The sequence below is a fragment of the Ruditapes philippinarum genome, unplaced genomic scaffold (assembly GCF_026571515.1).
Source record: "Ruditapes philippinarum isolate M1 unplaced genomic scaffold, ASM2657151v2 ctg1674_1_1_1_1, whole genome shotgun sequence".
Lineage (NCBI taxonomy): Eukaryota > Metazoa > Mollusca > Bivalvia > Venerida > Veneridae > Ruditapes > Ruditapes philippinarum.
This window is the reverse complement of record NW_026863016.1, coordinates 44,701-66,808: the sequence shown is the minus strand read 5'-3', so window position 1 is coordinate 66,808 and position 22,108 is coordinate 44,701. Positions and strand designations below refer to the sequence as shown.

The 22,108-nt window shown below is 31.0% G+C and overlaps 1 protein-coding gene across 2 annotated transcripts in view; it reads right to left on the bottom strand.

Moving 5' to 3' along the window:
- LOC132720885 (LIM domain kinase 1-like) overlaps window positions 1-18,472 on the bottom strand; it is a 35,101-nt gene extending 16,629 nt beyond the window's left edge. The window contains exons 1-5 of one of the 2 annotated variants that reach the window (XM_060705118.1): window positions 18,435-18,472; window positions 15,016-15,109; window positions 3,709-3,844; window positions 2,861-2,970; window positions 993-1,196 (exon numbers count right to left, since the gene is read on the bottom strand). In XM_060705118.1, coding sequence (XP_060561101.1) covers window positions 993-1,196; window positions 2,861-2,970; window positions 3,709-3,844; window positions 15,016-15,109; window positions 18,435-18,453 — 563 coding nt within the window. In that variant the 5' untranslated portion in view covers window positions 18,454-18,472. Of the gene's footprint in view, window positions 1-992; window positions 1,197-2,860; window positions 2,971-3,708; window positions 3,845-7,674; window positions 7,827-15,015; window positions 15,110-18,434 lie in introns of those variants that run through there. The other variant, XM_060705120.1, reaches the window with a different exon arrangement.
- Window positions 18,473-22,108: the final 3,636 nt, after the last annotated feature.

The window sequence follows — 22,108 nt, the reverse complement described above, 5'->3', positions numbered from 1 at the left end:
TCCATTGTATCCCGTGTTATTCCATTGTTGTCAAAACATTTTTTTTTTTCATATACATGTATCATAATTGTCGCAATTGTCGCATAAAACAAATAATTTAGTAATAGAATATTTTAGAATGCACCCCTAGCAAACTAATTTTCTTTTCTGTACAAATTTATACTAATCCTTCCACAGCTAGGTGTTAATTGCATAATTACTGTTTATTTGTCAAGAAAATTTCCAAGAATTTCTGACAAAACAATTTTTTGCCATAGAAAATTCTTAGAAATATTGAATATTTTTATGTCAGAGAAATTTCTAAGAACTACTAGATTTTCTTTTACCAGAGAAAAATTTTTATTACTGGATTTTTGTTTAAGAAACTATGAATGCTTTTTTTAACAGTATAATTATATCCTTTTTTTTAATTCATGAAAGCATCTTGTTGAAAACAAGATGGTAAATAGAGGATATTAAACAAGTTCAGATTTATGAACAAGTTTCATAAAATGACCAAAGCATTGCATTATATTGTTATATTCAACGAGTCTAGTTTCAACAAATTTAATATTGAATCTACACCAATAATATTCTATTTATCACATATCCAAGTTAAGAACGGTTTCCTGTTAAAAAAGAGTCATTTTTCCTTGACGCCCCTATAGTGTAATGCTAACATTAGCACCCTTAAACACTATTTTACAATGTATATGTATATAACACAAATGATGTTATGTTAAAGAGTTATTACACCAGTGTAATATTGTTTTTATAAAATGACTATAACATTCCTGGGCTGTGGTTTATGTGATGAATCTAAATATGGTCTAGGAAAAAAATAATTTTTCCCTTGTTTTCTACCATAAATCACTTTTGACAAGATACAACATATTAACCAGAAATCAAATAATCTCAAATTTGTTACTGAAATGCTTTGAACTTCATTTAGTTACACAGATAATTTTCTTAGATTTTGTAAAATTCCTTGGTTTCCTATAAAAAAAACTTACTTTGAAATCTTTATTTGCGGAGAATTAATTCTGTTAGCAGACTGTCTCGTATAAAGTGTGTTCTTCTTCTCAATGTTAAAATGGAGGCCGCGAGGCCTGTCCGGGGTAGGCTGTACTTCTATCATTTGTATGGAATGTGGTTTCCGACGGCGACGAGGAGTCTCGGCTAGAATAGGTTTCATCTGTTGATTGTAACACATCCCACTGAAAAGATACACTTTAGATTATTACATTATCTAATTCCATTAGGAATATTATACTTCCTGGTTATAATACGAGTAGATGTCGAAGTTCTATACAAATTTGTATCAAATTTGTGAGAGATATGCGATACATGATCCATAAAATGCAATTTCTAGTCCAAACATTGAACATGTGATAGAATGTAATTAATTTGTTTAATCTTGCATCACAATGACATTGTTAAAGTCATAAGATTAAATTCCAGTATTACTGTTGGCAAAAAAAACCTTGCATTTTCCCACTTTGCATTATTTTTGGCAGACAATTCTGAATAGAACAACAAACCTTCTGCAAGCTAGCTGGATATTTAGTTTTCTCACACAAATTAGAGAATACAATGTATAGGGAAGTTTAAAAGTCATGTTTTCGGCACACAAAAAAACTAGAGTACATGTAATGGGAAATAAATATTATCTCAAATCATGACATTTTACAATAAATCCAACTTAAATATTTTACTATCTGGAAGTAAAAGTTAAGTACCACTATAGCATCCACTTCAAACAAGGAACAATAAAACTTCAAACTTTAAGATGAGTTAAAAAAGTTTAAAAATATTAAACTTTTTAAAATTTATTAAAGGCACATCAAGCCTCAGAAATGAATAAATATGATACATATGAGAAAGCTTAACTAAAGGCACAATTGTGATTTACAATACTTTAAGAATGGATTAAAGCGTGTTAGACACTTATCAAAGAAGGAAACAACATCAAATGTGAAATAGCTGAATGTGAAATATGAAGCAAAAAACAAGGCGTGATACTTTGTCTTTCACACAAATACTAAATTACTACAACTTTACTAATTAGAAAACAGCAAATACAGTTCCTTTAATATCCAGTGAATACCATTTCAGAAACTGTAATTGAACACCAAAAAGAAAAAGCTTCTGAGCAATAAAAATAAACAGAATTGTTTTGGGGGCTTACTGAGCCTTTAAGAAATGTTTTAACATTCACAATTCATAAAACACTTCATTGTTTTTTGTGTTCTTTTCTGCAGCCTGACCTGGCAACACAAATTCGTATTTTGCTTATGAAATCCCTTAAAACTGGAATGGGACTGTTCCATATTCAAAGCAGGGCAAATCCATTAGACATGGACAGCAAGTTATGGGTTTTAATATCAGACTATAAATATGCTGACATGATACCTTATCCACTTACTTTATACCAACACAAGGCTGACCAATCCTAAAAACAGTATATTAACCTGCTAGAAATTAACCTGTTTGCCACCAGTATAATGCCTGGTCAGCTTGCACACCCATGCAGTCTGACCAAGCCCTATACTGTTAAAAAGAAACTTTAAATTTTCATCTTAAAATCACCAGGTTAAGGGATCATGCCAAGCTTTACTAAGGTACAGTACACTCAGCGGGGATTTTGCTTATTTCATGATACCACAGTGGAAAACTTTTTCCTAACACGGACAAACGCAGTTGAGGTCCGCGATCTATATAATAATTATAGTACCATATTGTTTTTCATATACATGTATATCTGGTACTCGGCTAAGGTATGACCCAATCTGGAATCAAACCCTTGACTTCTCCACATTTAAGACAGAAAAACTACTATCATGCCATCATTGCCTAAACAATTTATACAGTAATCAATTACCAGAATAATTTTGATCTTTCAACGAGGGCATAATTCTCCCCATCTCCAATATATGTATGACACATGACACACTGAAAACATTCCGGGTGATACTTGTGCTCCCCAGCAACCTGAAATAAATTATACAAATGTGAAATAATATAACTAATAATCGGTAAATATGCTTTACAGTTTGTTTTTTATTTGACATAAAATGGTTAACTGATAAAATGCTAACCCCTCTTTGGATGCATTATCCCATGTGGGAATTCTGCTATTAACACCACTGCCTGGTATTTTCATATATTATCAATCTCTGTGGATGCATTATCCCATGTGGGAATTCTGCTACCACTACTGCCTGGTATTTTCATATATTATCATTATCTTTCAGACCACATAACACTTTTTACGTAACACAGTAATATTTTCTCAGATAACAGCAGACCAAATTGCCTTTTTTTCATTGTGTGACATCTGTCAATGATAAATCATTAAAACATCTATAATTACCATAAAATTATGGCTTTCTGACCAGACACCTTTTTATCATGAAAACTTGACACATGATACAAAACAGATAAGAGAATTTGAGACTGTGCTAACAACTCAATACTATAACAATAAGTGAACTACTCCTCTAAACAAACCCATGATTCCTGCAACATCATGTTACCATCTATCTATGTACAAAATGTGAGTATCTAATTCTTAAAAGTTGACTTGACTTACCATTACTGGTTCAGTGATAATTTCTGTACACTCGTTACATTGAAACTTAAGTAAAATTGATTTACCATTATTACTGGTCCAGTGATTATAAATTTCTGTACACCCATTACATTGAAACCTGAGTAAACTTGACTTACCATTACTGGTCCTGTGATAATTTCTGTACATCCATTACACGCCTCCCCAAAGGACTCCCAGTAGTCCTGTTTACAGAACAACTGGCCATGTTTCTCAAAGTACCAGTTAGAAAGACATTGTCCACATTTTGAGCACCTGAAAATCATGTGATAACAGATAAATTTGTTAGTTCAGGTTACCTAAGCTGTAGAATGTCCATGGTTTACCATGGATTTAGTATGGTCAACTGTCATGGAGTATTAAAACATCCATCCATGGACAAAATTTACCATCAATGGATAGTGCCCATGCTGTCCTAGGATACCTGATTATGGACAATGTCCATGGAGTGAATGGACAAGACCCATGCTTTCCATAGACATTGCCCACACTCTCCATGGGCAATATTTATTTTATCCATGAACAATGTCCATTCTCTCTATGGATAATGTCCATGCTATGTTAATTGCCTGAATTTAGGACTTTTTATTCAACACCTGACACACTCAGGTTTGCCATTAATGCTATAAAGGTCTACTTGTTTTTTGATTAAGTTTAATTCAACCTTTAATCTGTTTGGTAATGAATGTCAATTACCCTTTGTCATAAGGCTAATGCCAGGCTGGCCTTTATAGGCATCCATATAGTCTGACCAAGCTCTTTACTGTTGGTATCTCAAGTTTTGGTATTTTGATAGTTGAAATCCCTTTAACTTTGAATGGACTGTTCTAAAAAAAGCTGGGCAAGTCCATTACACAAACAAACAAGTTATGGGTTACTAGATATTATAAAGGCACAGAGATCATTGACAATGCATTATTTGTGGTAGAAGACACTCCATATTTACTGAATATGATATTCCAGATATGCTTTCTGCATAACAAATTTTGCTGTCAATATCAGATGGACATTTCAATCTGCAGTGTTAGAGAAAAAAGAAAATCCTTTAAAATGGATTGGTCTACAATGGGCACATTTTCCATCCATTAGTATTTCAAGTACAGTGTATCAAGGGGAGCAGTGGCCTAGTGGTTAAGGTGTCTGCCTCTCAACCCAGGGATTATGGGTTCGAGCCCCAATTGGGTCATGACCATGTTTCATCATATGACACCAGAACTGGTTGGTTCCAGGAAGTGGACTAGAAAGTGATAAATATAACTTGCAAGAACTTAATGTTTCGCAATCAAGCTTAAATAAATATGTTCAAACCATGATTTTGTTGATTAAAAAAAGAACTGTATCATTTTGAAATTCTTATATAAAATATTTGTTGAAAAAAGAAATGTTGACAAAGTTTCATGTGATTTAGTATGAATTCGTATGTGATGAGTAATAATATTTTGATCTGGAACAATTCACTATATATAGATATGTCATATCAGATCATGTATCTCACAGTCATAGCAACAACATCCATGTATAATACTTTTGCGGTTTGTTGTTCTCACAGTTAGTTGTTCTCACGTATGATATGTGATACTATCAACATATCTATTTATAGTATTATACAGACCTTCCATCACGGATCAACCCACTTTAACTAATATAATGAAGAAATAAGCCACAATATGTGACTATCAATAGCTTAACTTGCTCCCCTTTAATTAAAAGCACAGTATGCATCAGAAATAAATTCTTAATTTTTACTTTTTAAGAATTTTGGGCAACCATGTTTTTTTTGTTTTGTTTTTTGTTGTTTTTTTAATGAATGGTTTTAGAAATTGTTAGATGCTTGTTACAGTAAATTTAGTAGTGATCAAGTAAAATAATTTGGAAAAAAGTAGGAAAGTTAAACAAACTTCAAAATACTAATTCAATATAAATTTACTAACAGCCAAAAAGCAACAGATCAGCTAATTGACCAGTGAGTTAGGTTTTGGATACTATAAAAGTGCACAATAAAATTTTTGAGAAATTAAATAAAAGCATTTCTGAGACATAATGGGCCTTTAAAGTAACTAATTTGTGTTCAATTAGTCTTTCTGTATCATGCTTATCAGTGATTAAGGAGCAAAAAATAACAGTTACTAATGAACCCTATAAGATTGTTAAATGAACCGTCATTTCCTGAAAATTTCAAGTAAACAATTACGGTATAAGTGATAATCAATGTCACGGGAAAAACGTACTTAAAACAGTAGTACTTTATCATCTGATATAGAATTTGATTAAAAGTCTCTCTATTGCCAAAATATAATTTTGTAAACATATTGACATGGTCTGTACAAATAAATATATCAGTACAAGTTAATGTATGTAGTAATTATTATACATTTATCTGTAACAATTTGTTGTTTAGAGGGGGTCTTTAACATTTTTTTTAATGTTAGCATTTATAACAATTACTCAGTAATGAGCCATGGTTTGTACACTGTTCCATGCAGCAAATCCTATAATATTCACTGATTGAAATTAGCTACTTTAAAAAAATACCAAAAAAAAAACCCTTTTATTTATATTGAAATGATATATTTATTTATATCTTAACTTTAAAAGCACATTAAGTAGTTTCTGTTTTTTACAACATTTTTTCCCCATTCCAACACTATTGATGGCCTTCCAAAAATGTAGATGAATACATCATGATCAATCAAATTAAGTAAGTGTATTTTTCAGCAGTTTTGGGGCCCAAATAAGGCTCCTTTGGACTCATTCATTAGACAAAAAGTATCTTTATTTCACAACTGTTTAATAAAAAAAATCAAAATGTGATATTGTAGTCATTAAATTACATTGTATTATGAATGCAGGCATTTTCCAAGACATGATTTAAATAAAACTTTTTTAACTGTTAAAATAGATGAATTTTAAGAGTATAAAACAGGACAATAATTACAAATAATTGCATTACAGCATTAGTATAACAATTCAAAGGTTCCCTGAGTCCCATTCACAAAATACAGGAAAAAAATCACTGTTGAGGACCTTGTACATCTGCTTACTAATTTAGGTGATCTAATTCATACATGTAATCAAAGGAAGCGTAACATACACAAACTAGTCATCAATTTCATTAATCAAAAGGAAATTATTACAAACTTGCACGCCTTAATCATTTACAAGGAAATAATTGATTTCTTCCATTTAGATATGTCCCAATTTAGATATGGTATGATTTAGATATGTCACAATTTAAATATGTTTTGTTTTAAATAATGTCACAATTTAAAATGGTGTGAGTGATAATAATATTGTCACAATTTAGATATGGTATGTTTTATATAAGTCACAATTTAAATATGATATGATTTAGATAATGTCACAATTTAAATATGGTACGATATAATGTCACAATTTAGATATTGTATGATTTAAATAATGTCACAGTTTGGATATGGTATGATTTAGATGATGTCCCAATTTTAGATATGGCATGATTTAGATAATGTCACAATTTAAATATGGTATGATATATATGTCACAATTTAGATATTGTATGATTTAAATAATGTCACAGTTTGGATATGGTATGATTTAGATGATGTCCCAATTTTAGATATGGCATGATTTAGATAATGTCACAATTTAAATATGGTATGATATATATGTCACAATTTAGATATTGTATGATTTAAATAATGTCACAGTTTGGATATGGTATGATTTAGATGATGTCCCAATTTTAGATATGGCATGATTTAGATAATGTCACAATTAAGATTTGGTAACATATGATTTAGATGTTACAATTAAGATATGGTGTGATTTAGATATGTCACAATTTGGATGTAGATAATGTCACAATTTGGTTATGGTATGATTAAAATAATGTCACAATTTGAATATGGTATTGTCTTTATGTCACAATTTAGATATGGTTTGATTTAGATAATGTTACAATTTTGATATTGTATGCTTTACAAATAAGATATGGTATTATTTTGATGTCACAATGTAAATATGATATTATTTATGTCACAATTAAGATATAATATGATTTAGATAATGTCACAATAACTTGCAAATAGTCATAACTTCATACTTACATCTTCATAAACACACGCATCACAGAAAAAATATAGTAATCCATATTGTATAATATAAGATGAAAATCTGCCCCGTATTAATCACAAGACCAAACAATCAATAGCGAATTTCACATGATGTTTAGAATAACAGACCATACATTGTTTGTTGACATCAAATCCATTTGAAAGTGCTATAGTCAGGAAAATCAATGACTCATGCTTCCTTATGACAGAGTCATTTTACGCTTGCAAATTGGTCGCCTTTGTGAATTACATAGCAATCACGAGTAAACAATTAAATGCCAGTAACAGATTACAATCAACACAATATCCCTGTATTGTTCTACAAAATTTTTTTTTTTTTCCGCTTAAGAATGAATTTGAGCTTTTTCTAAGGGAAAAAAATTCAAATATATTGCATGTATTTTTAAAAAAAAACATAATTATTAAACTTTAAAATTTTTAAACTTTTTTTTTCTTCTGAATTTCAGATTCCCAAAGCAAGATAAAACCCAATTTTTTAATCCAATACAAAAACCGACGTATTCCCATATTTTAGGGTTTAAGACAATAAAACCCCCAATCAATATTTTATTTTAATTCCAGCTTCGTATTGTAATCCCTCCTACAAAAAAGCAACCTTGCTCTAATCTGCTCCCCTATGACTACTATAAATAGTACAGTACTACAAGAAGCGTGGCATTTCTGCCGGGGACATTGATGGCAGACAATCAATAGTGGGCCGGTAGCCAATATTTGCTGATATTTGCCAATAGTACAGATGTTGCTCATTGATCAAACATAAACTCAGTCGGGAAAAGACATTTAAAGCTATCAAATGTAAAAAAATTTTCAAAGGGTTTATTAGAAGGAAGTTGTATCTGCTTAATATTGACAAAATTTATGCATGAGCGAATGTAGATTAATCTGAGGGGAAAGGGATGGGAATGATCATATGTTGGATTTTAAAAAAATCACTATGGTTTTTTTATTTTTACGAAGATCAATATGACAGGGCCTAGGACCCAGCTGGCACAACACCCTTGTATCCAATAAACAAGGGGCAGCAGCAGCAGTGTTTTACAATTCACTCTCTCACATTAAAACATAAATTATGTAACCACAGCCTCCATCATGTCAAGTATTATGAATTTAAATTTCATATTTCAATGTTCATTTTTTTTATTGGCGACGCCGGTGAGCGGCGTCGTCTTTTATGGAATGCTTTTTATTTTGGCCTATGGAAGGAGCTGTTATTATTAGCAGTTAATTTCATGTTGTGTTAATTAGATTTATTTTGATTCGTAAAAATCAAGTAAACAAATATGTTTACTAATTTGTATTTAATAACTTTATATAAAAAGCATGTGCATTGTGATATTATTTTCACGAAATTGCAGGCTCAGATTAACAGCTTGTCCCTTTGTTTTATTGACGATACTAAAACCCAGATTTCGAATATCGTTGTGGTCTACATTGATGCTCATTCATTTATATATTTTTAAAACTTTCCTACAAGAAGAAAGTTCACCTGCAAATGAGTATTAGGATAGGTAATGGACTGTTGTAAACGATTATCCTATTGATTTTATCCATATTACGTTTATCTGTTGAACAGAATGGTTGTTTTTACAAAGTGTACCAGTATCCGGATGTTGATAGCTATCCGATTTTCTGCAGTTACTGCTGTCACATGGCCATCTACTTTTTTATGAATACTTTACCATTAATTTGCATGGCATAATTAAAATGAGCCTGCTACATTTCTTAATTTTGATGTTTAGGGTGTTCTTTTGGGTTTCATGTTTTCTTTATTTCAAGGGGAAGTAACTCATGTTTACTATATTATTTGTTCTTTTCTATCTTAGGTATTACTTACAATTTTTGTTTTATAAAATTTACCAGTTGTAAGGTCATCAAAAGCAAAGAGGCCCTGATGAGTGAATATTGATATATATATACTTTTACTGGCTTTATATACCCAATATTTCATATTTATTTAATAGAAACTTGGAATTATTAATGTTATGTGCATACATTTATATCTTAGTATATTGGTATGATGAGACTTATAATATTTCTGAATTTAAAGAGTTGCAGTTATGTCATTATTATTAAAGGGATGAGACTTTCATTTAAAGTTATAAATGATAATACATGTATTGATTGAAAATGTCCTGAAATTGGATCAAGCAAATAATTGATAAAGCCTCAAAAAATCATGTTCTGAATAGTTATTCTAATTTTTTTCTAACATGTGCATAGTTTGAAAAGGACAGCTTCTGTCTTATCTATTTGTAATGGAGGGACATCGGTCTCAACTTCCAGGTCTCCTGAGTCAACCCGACTACAGACTTTTCATAGAGTAGATTGATACTTGTCCTTGAATAAATTTGTACACTAAATTTTATAATGGGTGATTTGTGCCACATGAAAACCAACAAAGTACAAAAAGTAACCGGGCGCCAGATGAAAACATGAAAATACAATCTACCACAAAATGGTTCGTTTGTTGCATTTTCATGTTTTCGCCCGGTGCCCTTGATGTAAAATACAAATCAGCCTTCATAAAATTTCTTATCATAGATATTGTACATGTATTAGCACAATTATATTCACTTTCAAATTGACCTGTTATAAATAATGGCACAACCAAAAACTGTCTTAGTCCTTTTTAGTAAAAATAATTATACAATAATAATTATATAAATTGTTATTTTAATTAGGACTATGAGTATGTAAGTTTTTTTTTTCTTATTTATTAATTAAGAATTAATTATCTGTTAATTTAAAAATATAAATATCTGTCACGGTTTAGAACTGTTCACTATTTAGGGGAGAAAATGTGTAAGCGGCCAGATAGCTCAATTGCTACAGCCGCGGTACATTATTCTGTGGGTCACAGGTTTGAGCCCTGGTCAAGCTGAAAGTTTTTCTCATCCTGTTACTGCAAATAACCATGAGTTTAATTCACTATGCTCTGTAAACATCAGAAATTCAAGTACATGAATCAATATAGTGGGGAAAAAGGTTTAGGTTTAGAACTGTTTCATTATTAAAGAGAAAATGTGTAGCCGGCCAGATAGCTCAGTTGGTCTTCTGAAAGTCATGGGTTCGAGTCATGGTCAGGCAGTTTCAGTCAGGGTTTAGAAGTGGTTTTTCAACTGACACATGTTTGATTCATTTAATAGATTGCATTTAATTTGAAATGGACAAAGGCAGTATTGCGTGATACTTTTAGATCTACAAAAAGCATTTGGTACAGTTGATCACACTATACTGCACATGAAGAAGTTCTTTTTTCTTCTTCTTCATGGAACTTCAAGCATCTGCCATATGTAATGACATTCTTGCATGGTTCAAGTCTTATCTCTGATAGCAGCTGGTGAATGTGGCTGGTACTCCTTCTCTCTGAATACCTATGGTGTCCCCCTGATGTTCATTTTAGGTCCTCTTTTATGTCTAATATATGTCAATGACATGTCTGGAACCCTAAGCAATAAGCTTTTATTGTATGCACAGGCACAAGTATCAGACCTGGGAAGAAAAAATATTACCAGATTGATAAAAAAACCTGTGTTCATCTTAAAAGTGTCACAAACCAAAAAAAAAATGTAAATGATGACCCCCTTTAAAAATATACTTTAAGTTAATAGTATATTTTCAAAGGGGGTCATTATTTACATTTTTTTTTGGACACTTTTAAGATAAACACAGATTTTTTATTAATCAGGTCATATTTTTTCTTCCCAGGTGTGATACTTGTGCCTGTGATTATATGATGATGACTCAGGTATCCTTGTATCTGGTAAAGTAAATCTTAAGATTGGTTTATTGACTATTAATTGTCTTTGCATCTTGGCAAGACAGAGTCTATTCTTTTTGGTTTAAGTTTCAACTTAAACTGGGCCAAGCCTCCAGGTCACATGAAATGGTACTGCTATAAAGTACACACCTTTTGTTAAGTATTTAGGTGCAAACCTGGATCAAATTCTTTTGGCGTCGCCCTTTGATGCTTTGCATCAATGCTTTTCTTGTTTATCATATTCGAGTGATGGGAATTTCTATTTTTTGTAATAAAAGTTTTATTTTTCTACGCAACTGATAGATTTCTTTATCTTTTGTATGAAATTAATGGGTGCTTAATTTCTTACTATTTTGATAGCTGGATGCTTTAGGGTCTGTTTCTTATCATTTAAATAAATTATTTTGTTGTATCTTTATGGGGGATATTTTACTTATTATACGGTTCATATGTTTTATTTCTGATGAACGTTATATTTTTATTAATTTTTGTATTTTTACTAAAAATTCTGTATTCTGATTGATATTTTTTCTAATTAAATGATTTTTCTTCTTAAATCAATTATAATAATGGTCATAGTTAACAATAAACAAATTCCAACAGATATTGAAACAGCCACTGGTACGTTAATGGTTCATTTTAACAGACACTGGCATGTAATTGATCCAAATTAAAAGACACTGGTATGTTACTTCAGATTCAATCTAACAGACACTGGTATGTTACTAATATTGATCCAATTTAACAGACACTGGTATGTTATTGATCCAATTTAACAGACACTGGTATGTTATTGATCCAATTTAACAGACACTGGTATGTTATTGATTCAATTTAACAGACACTGGTATGTTATTGATTCAATTTAACAGACACTGGTATGTTAATGATCCAATTTAGCAGACACTGGTATGTTAATGATCCAATTTAGCAGACACTGGTATGTTAATGATCCAATTTAGCAGACACTGGTATGTTAATCATCCAATTTAACAGACACTGGTATGTTATTGATTCAATTTAACAGACACTGGTATGTTATTGATCCAATTTAACAGACACTGGTATGTTAATGATCCAATTTAACAGACACTGGTATGTTATTGATCCAATTTAACAGACACTGGTATGTTAATGATCCAATCTAACAGACACTGGTATGTTATTGATTCAATTTAACAGACACTGGTATGTTATTGATCCAATTTATCAGACACTGGTATGTTAATGATCCAATTTAACAGACACTGGTATGTTAATGATCCAATTTATCAGACACTGGTATGTTATTGATCCAATTTAACAGACACTGGTATGTTATTGATTTATTTTAGCTGACATTGATATGTTATTGATTCTTTTCAACAGAGAGTGAGACACTGGTATGTTATTGATTCATTTTAACAGACACTGGTAAAGCTACTTTTAACAATAATTTGTATAAAAGAGACTGTTTTTATATGTGCTAGTACATTATGGGAGTGTCTTCACAGGAATTGGTACATAGTAATGTCTTCACAGGGTTGGTAATGGGAGTGTCTTTACAAGGTTGTTAATGTGAGTGTCTTTACAGGAATTGATACATAGTAATGTTTTCACAGGGTTGGTAATGGGAGTGTCTTTACAGGAATTGGTACATAGTAATGTCTTCACAGGGTTGGTAATGGAAGTGTCTTTGTGAGTGTCTTTACAGTAATTGGTACATAGTAATGTCTTCTCAGGGTTGGTAATGGGAGTGTCTTCACAGGGTTGGTAATGTGAGTGTCTTTACAGAAATTGGTGAATTATGGGAGTGTCTTCACATGTATTATAGGTGTGGCTTTATATGAAGTGGTATGTTATGAGTGCTATTTTCACAGGAATTGTTACATTAAGGGAGTGTCTTCAAAGGCATTTTGAAAGGGGTCTTGAACTGTCTTCTTATATACTGGTAGGTTATTGGAGTGTCTTTGCATTGGTACACCACATGAATGTCTCCAAACATACATTATATGGGAGTGTCTTCAAAGGCATTGATAACTGGGAGTGTCTTCACAAGGTTTCTAATTGGAGTGACTTCACAGGAATTCGTACATTATATGTGAGTGTCTTCACATGTATAATATATTCACAGGAATGTCTCCAAACATACATTATATGGGAGTGTCTTCACAGGGTTTGTAATTGGAGTGAATTGATACATTATGGGAGTATCTTCAAATGAATAATATTTTCACAGGAATGTCTTCAAATATGCATTACATGGGAGTGTCTTCACACAGGCATTTGTATTGGATCTCTCGGAAGATACTTACTTGGTTAAAAACTTCTCCAAATAAGACATAAAATTATAAATATATATCTTATAAATATGCTGTAATTATATACATGTTCTGAATTGCTCTAGTTTTCTATCTTCAGAGATCCAATATAAATGCCTTAGCCTATAAGATCCTTAGTAATCTTACGCCAAAAACTGGTTGGTACTGTTACTATAAATATAAAAGCATTGCTATCTATTTATATAAAACTATTAAAAGGACACAATTAATAATCTCCAAATGTTTACATGTCCTAAAAGTAAAGTCATAGATTGAAACTAAGATAGCATGATTAAAGCAGTTTCGCTCTGAATTTATGTCAATGTTTACAGAAAAAAACTTAAAAATTGCCCAGAGTAAAAAGTGATATAAAGTGTACAAATTAAGAGATTTAATTAATGTTGCCTAAGACTCTTACTTTCTACAAAAATACATGTAATGTGTCAAAATGCACAGGAATTTCTCTTACCTTGTTAGTAATAGAAAAGAATTTTGGTGACAAAAAAAACCCCAGTAAATTCTGCCATATTTTTAACAACACATTTCATGTTACACCTGCACAATGAATATTTATGCATTTCTTACACTATAAACACATAATCTTAAAGGCACATTATGCCTCAGAAACAAATAATTTTTTACTTCTTTAGAAAGGGCTAATTTGTATTTTATAATGTTTATATTGTGGTTTTTTAGAATGTTAGATCTTCTTATCTGAAGAAAGTAGCGACAAATGTGAACTAATTTTGTTATAAAAGTACCAACATTTAAACAAAGTAGTATTTTGACTTCCATACAAAATACTAATTCACTATAACTGTACTTATTGCCAAAAAGCAAAACATGAAAAAGACGATACATGTAATTAGCCAATAAGTAAATTTTTGGATACTATAAAAATACACTAAACTTATAACAACTTTTGAGAAATAAAATCTAATCATTTCTGAGGCATGCCACTTTAACAAACAAATGACATATTAAAATATGACAGCTGAACATACTAGAATATACTGTGAATTCAATTAATTTTGTGGGCATGAAATTTCATGGTTTTATCACAAAGAACATTTTCGTGGGTTCTTAAATTCATGGACTATTTATTTTTCAGAAGGTAAAATGTAAATAATGTGATGCAAAATTATCTTCAGATGAAATGAAACTTCATTAGATCTTAAATTAATGAATTGAGCTATCCAAGAAAAACCACAAAACTTAGTTATCCACAAATGATAATGATTTTGCTGTACTTACTTAAAGCAGGCCTGATGCCAATCACTGTTGAGAGCTTCGATGTATGGTTCATCATTGAGCGTAGAAGAACAGCCTGAACATGTTCGAGTTGTTTCTAAAAATAGAAATTAATCAAAATTGAAAATTACAGAAAATGTTGATGAAAATAATTTGACACGAATTGGTCAAATGGAACCATAACTTTGTATTTATTTTCATCAGTGGGCAAAGATGCAGTCAGATTGTTTGCGGATGATGCAAACAAAAGAAAACAAGAGCTGCCAAAGAAGACAGCAGGGCTTTACTGGACGCAGAATCCTGCATCAAAATACAAATGTACTTCCAAAAAGTTTATTTTGATGCACAACTCATAACCTCATGCATAAAAATAAAATAATGGTTTATTAGATTTTGCTTAAAATCTTAATAAAACCTTACAGTACAAAATGTTTGCTACATTTAAGATATGATCAGTAAATAATTGAGTAAAGGAAGGAAATGGAATGCTTAAATTAGTGTTTGAAAACCTTGAATAAGTAGTTGGACCCCTTAAATTAGTGGTTGGACCCCTTTTCTTACAGAGCCTGCATCCATTGGACCCCTGAAATTAGAAAATGATGTTAATCCCTGATCCTGGACTAATAAATACTTGGCACAGTAATGGCAGATGAAATTATGGGGAAACACATTATTTTAGGATATAAATATATTTCTGTATCAGTATCAAGAAAGCACTCAATTGTTCAACAAATCTGCACCCCATAACATGCATGTGACTATGTCAATGTAAGTGAAACAGAAATTAAATATTTATGTTATAAATGGAAATTACACAATTTTGAAGTAAAAAAAAATCAAAGTATAGATCTACAAAATGTTTAACAGTCCTTGAGCCTTCATATGACTTAATGAACAGCCCGGTTTGAGCCGGGTGATGCTCCCCGAATAGGTTTTGGACACAGGAAAGTACACCTCTTGTAGTTTCAGAGTTATGTCCCTGGAAAAAGTTCAAAGTGCAATAATTCCAAAATTAGGCAAGGCAGAGTTACTGTACTTTTCTCTGCACTTCTAATCAATGCGATCTATCAACCTACAAAGTTTCTTGTTGATACCTCTTATGGTTTCAGAGTTATGTCGCTGACAAAGTTCAAAACGTAAAAATGAACAAAGGGCAATAACTACAAAATTTGGCAAGGCTGAGTTCAACTTCTTGTGCACTGCACATCTACCCATTGAGATCCATCTACCTACAAAGCTTCATGTTGATATCTCTTGTAGTTTTAGAGTTATTTCCCGGACAAGATTTTTTAAATGGGAAGATAATTCAAAAATTGGGCAAAACAGAGTTATGTTTTTTTTTGTAATGCACTTTTACTCAAAGAGATCTATCTACCTACAAAGTTTCATGTTGATATCTCTTATAGTTTTACAGCTATGTCCTAGACACGATTTTTCTAAAAGGGGAGATTATTCAAAAATAAGGCTTAACAGAGTTATGATTCTTTTGCACTGCACTTCTACTCAATGAAATCTATCTACCAACAATGTTTCATCTTGATATCTCTTATAGTTTTAGAGTTATGTTTCATACAAAGTTCAAAGTGTTAAAATTATCAAAGGGCAATAACTCCAAAATTAGGCAAAAAAGAGTTATGGTTCTTGTGCACTCACATCTACCCATTGAGATCTATTTACCTACAAAGTTTCATTTTGATATCTCTTATAGTTTCAGAGTTATGTCCTGGACAAGATTTTTCTAAAAGGGGAGATAATTCAAAAACCCGGCAAAATAGAGTTATGGTTCTTGTGCACTGCACATCTACTCATTGAGATCTGTTCACCTACAAAGTTTCATGTTGATATCTCTTATAGTTTTAGAGTTATGTCCTGCACAAGATTTTTCTATAAGGGGAGATAATTCAAAAAGCGGGCAAAATAGAGTTATGGTTCTTTGTCAGACACTGCACTTCCCCCTCAATGCCCTCTACCACTGTATGATGTTTGAACAAATTATCTCCAAGGGTTTTCAAGTTATGCTCTGGACAAGACAACGGACAGACAGACGGACAAGGTGGCGACTATATGCTCTCCCTTCGGGGAGCATAAAAATTTAGTGATATATTATTTTATAATGATGGCATGAATATATGATTTAAACACTACGCTTATCGACTGTCAATTGGAGTCTGGACATGACCTAAGTTGTTTGTCCCGTTTTATTATGTCCAAAGCCAGCAAAGCATTTTTGACAAATAATATTTGTAGTTTTTTGGGGTTTTTTTAGTTTAAGTTCCAGGGTTTTATCAGTTTTATCTACATCTACATCAAACTGCTTCAAAATCGTTTACGATTACACTAAGCAGGTATATACATTGTATACATCTGATACACGCAAAATTCGAATTTCAAACCTTTCCACAGTCTTTAGATTACTTTCTACGCCATTGTCAATCAGCTGTTCGATATTTTGTAACGAGTCTTCTGATTGGCCAATAGCAACGAAAACTGCAACGTTTCACACAAGGATGCCTAATGGCGTAGAAAGCGATTGAAAGACCGTGTAAAAGTTTGAAACTCGAATCTCGTGTGTATCAGATGCTACTGACGGTTGTGAGTGGTCCAACTTAATGTATTTAGTAATATTATTTAGTAAATTCAAGTGATTTTGACCCGTAGTCAGCTGACATACATGTATTAGTCTATGTTTACGTACCAAATTGTTGTGCCGCAATTCTGTCTACCAAGGATTTTTAGCACGAATTCGCTCGTTTCCTGATAGATATTTCATGAACGGGAAGGGCTAGAGACTTGGGGTTGGTCTCATTTTGAAGCTTAATATAAACGTGAAATAGTGATAAAAGTTTTTTTTAATTGTCTGGCCAATTGTTTTCACAACGGCCCGGGAAATGAATCCCTTGCTCGTAGGCTCGAATCTGGAGTTTCCGGCCTTCTCTTAACTTATAGTATATTTTTAAAGGGGGTCATTATTTACATTTTTTTTGGTTTTTTGACACTTTTAAGATGAACACAGGTTTTTTATCAATCTGGTCATATTTTTTCTTCCCAGGTCCGATACTCGTGCCTGTGGATAAAATTACAAAAAAAAAACAAAACAAAAAACAAGTCAGTTTGGTTGGTCTATCATGTATGGCTTATAATTTACTTCTTTAAAATCCTATACACATGGATAAAATAAAGCATCATTATTACATGTAAGTGATTAAAGTATAAATTTTGACTTTCTATGACGCACACAGGTGCACGTTCGGTTACTACTGCACTTAGACAAAAATTGCAATGACTATGTCACTAACTTAAATCTATCCGATTTAAAACATTGTATAATAAAGTAAACATGATAACACAGCAATAGTCAGAAAAATAAGATAAAGTACAAACATTACAACACCTGTCAACTAATTAAACCTAAATTAGCCTACCTTCCGGGTTTTCGGACATTTCAATTTTAATACCACAAAGGAGCTGAAAAACACACAAAGGACATTAATTAATTAAAACAACAACAAAAAAGAATTATTTTTCAAAATAAAAGATCTATGCATTTGGCTTTCACCAAAAATGAATCACAGAAAAAGTACAGTTTTATTCAAATTAGTCACTTTGATTTTTTGGCACGTATATTACGTGTATTTTTGAGTTTTGACTGGGACATACGGCGATTTATGATATAAAAATTCAGCTTTGTGATGTTATACATGTCCCAGGTTTTAGCAGAAATATGATTATTTTTGAAATCCCCCTGGAACGTGCAAGTGGAAAAGACCAAAACAGATGAACTTTTAAAGAGCTACTGTACATAGTGTTGGGGAGATGTAAACAAATATGTCTTTTTACTAGATAACATATCTAAAGCAGGTATATTATAATCTATATACAACTCATTTAAATAGTAAATTGGTTCATACTCGATAGTTAATATAACGAAAATAGGAGCAGTTGCCCATTGGGGTGTCTGCAGTCAACAAATGGATTGCAGGTTCGATCACAACACGGGCATATTACTTCCTAAAAGGGGTTTGAAAGTAATAAATATGAGTTGAAAGAAAGTAGTTCAAAATCGAGCTTAACTTTTATGAATATGTTTAAACAAAACGAAATTAAACGAGTACATTTGTGTATTATTTTATTCTAAAATTGCAGGTTTTCAACGCCATTTTCACGACACAGTCGTGATATTTATATTTTTATACATTATTGCATCAAATTCATTACATTATTTTCATTTTCAGTAAAAGAAATCGGTTTTGAAGTCTTATAAATTTGTTATAAAGGTTTTTTTTATCTGCTATATGGCTGAGTATAAACGTCTAGGCAATATAGATTTCAGCGTTTACACTGAATCATATAACCTGTTTAAGATTTTTACATGTACATTGATACTTAAAGATCCTGTAACACAATTTTTTATGGTTTTATATCATAAATTATGATGCTCAAATTAAGATTTATCTATTTTGTAAGTTCCAAAAACATTATTTATAAAGATATTACCGAATTTAATATTTCATGTAAATAAAGGGAGGTAATAAAAAATTAATTTTCTATGAAGACTAAGTCAATTTTTTCAATAAGAAATGAAAGCATACATTTTAATGATTACATATAATATGTACAAATATTTGCAGTACATAGTTTACATATTATTCGATGTTTGAAAATTGTTTTATAAGCATAATTATATACATGCATGTATATATATAATTTTATTTAATTTGAACAAAATTTGCTTGAAGCAATACATGCCAAACGAATTAAATAATAATAACAAATAATAATAAAATCTTTATTTAAAGAAGGTAACATACAAACTTTACACAAAAAGAGAACATGTATACTTATTTTCTGATTTAACAATAACAAAAGGAAAGAATAACTGTTATAAAGAAAGAAAATCACATGTAGATCTATACAAAATGTGATTTTTTTTCGTACAAACATAAAATCAAATATATTCTTTGATGTAAAGGTAAGACATTTTCATTCATCCAACTGACACTCATATTAATCATAGCAATAATAGAATTAAAACATGATATTATCAACAGTAACAACAGCATCAATATTAAGTGGCCAATAATTCATCATATATCTAATTATAAATAAGAAAATGATTTTTCAGCTGTTTTTGAAAGATTGTAATGTCAAACATTGTTTGATAGTAATAGCTAGGTAATTTGTTCCAAACACCAATGCTAAAATAAAAAAACAGAATCGTTTAAATAATAAGTATGAGATCTAATTTTCAGCACGAGATCCAATTGAACAATTGAACGTAAATCATGTAATTCATTGTGAAGGAAACTGAAAATTTCACTCGGATATAACGGTGCCAGATTGTTTAAAAATTTATACACAATAATCGCTGTTCGGTAAAATTGAATTTCAGCCACTTAAGTTAAATAAAAAAACTTAATGTTGTTGAACGTATCAGTCGGTTCAGTATTATTTTGGCAACTCTTTTTTGGATTGAATTTACTTTATTGAAGTATGAGTTTGTGCCTTTCCACATACCGTACAACAATAGCCAAGCACTGGGAGGATGCACGCGTTATAATATACAATTTTATCAACTTCGTTAGTAAAAATATCTGATAAAAAGAAAATAAAGGCTGAAAATGATATGTTTTGTATTTCTAGTAAACAGTCACCGGATTTGTAAAGTGTAAAACCTATGCAAACCTAAATTAAGATCGTTGCTGAATAAAGATGTATCATCGATATAAATAAAAAAAAAGTAAAATTCTAAGAATAGATTATTGAGGAACTCTTGATTTAACAACTAAAACGTCAGATTGTAAACTACTTACTCGAACTGCATGTTTCCTGCTTGATAAAAAGGAACTAAAATAATTAGAGGTTTTCGAGAAAATGGTATAATTTCAATTTGTATATCAATATTTCATGATCGACAAGATCATACGTTTTTCTTAAATCAAGGAAAATTGCGCCTATCATTTTATCATTATCAATGTCTTTGATTCAGGCATCAATTAATCTAAGTTAGGATGTATAACAGGAATTACTTTTCGAAACCCTGATTGTCTGTTTGTATTTTTTTTGTACTTTGAAAAAATGCCTATATGTCGTTCAAATTATTTTGAGATGGTGAGTAGAGTTGAAAGTGGGCGATAATTTTCAGAAAAGTCTCTACTCCCTGGTTTAAACACATGCAAGACACGAGCTTCCTTAATATCATCAGGAAAATACCCATATGAATGTTATTATCTATAATAGATGTAATGCATGGAATAAAAAGTATCCCTAAAACTTGCCAAAATTGAAGAGCCAATACCATCAAGGCCTGTTGATTTATATGTGTTCAATTTTGAAATAATTTTCTTTACTTCCATTTTTGTTATATAGGGCATATAAAATACGCAAACAGATGTTAGAAACTTCTTTTCAAGCTGTTCCATACTTTGAGTCCTTATTCTCTTCAATAGCCTTGTTAAAGATTTTTTTAATAAACGATGCAACTTTGTTTCTTAAAATATTGTAGTAATCAAAATTTCCTTTGTGACACTTATTGTACAAAACCATTCTTTTAATTTCATCTGTAAACCAATCCAGTTGCAGCTTCTGTTTTAAAGATGAAAATAAAAGTTTTTATTAATTTAAAGCTATTTTTAATTCGACAATTCAAAAATTCCATATCTTGATCATAATTATTTGAAATCGCTTGATACAATACACAAATTTATTTGTTTTCTTTCCATCAGATACATATTGTACATAGTTTATTCATGATGACTGTGTCACATGAGGAATTCTGGAAAGAAAAATTGGAGTTCTTTACAAAACATTACATTTGGTAAGCATAAATATCCACGAGCATGATTGCGCATTCTGCATGTTACAAGTCAGATAATTATGATTTATTAGGATTGCAATACTAACATTATGTATATATTAGTAGCAAAAATGGCTATTTAAATTCCAACCATCATAAAGTACATTTATCATTGCAATGATAATAATAATATTTAATGCAATCTGGTTTCTTATTTTTAGAGACGCCCTCACAATCACAATGAACTGGAGCAGACATTTATGAAAGAATAGGTACTGTTTTCAGCTAGATCATTCAAAGCTG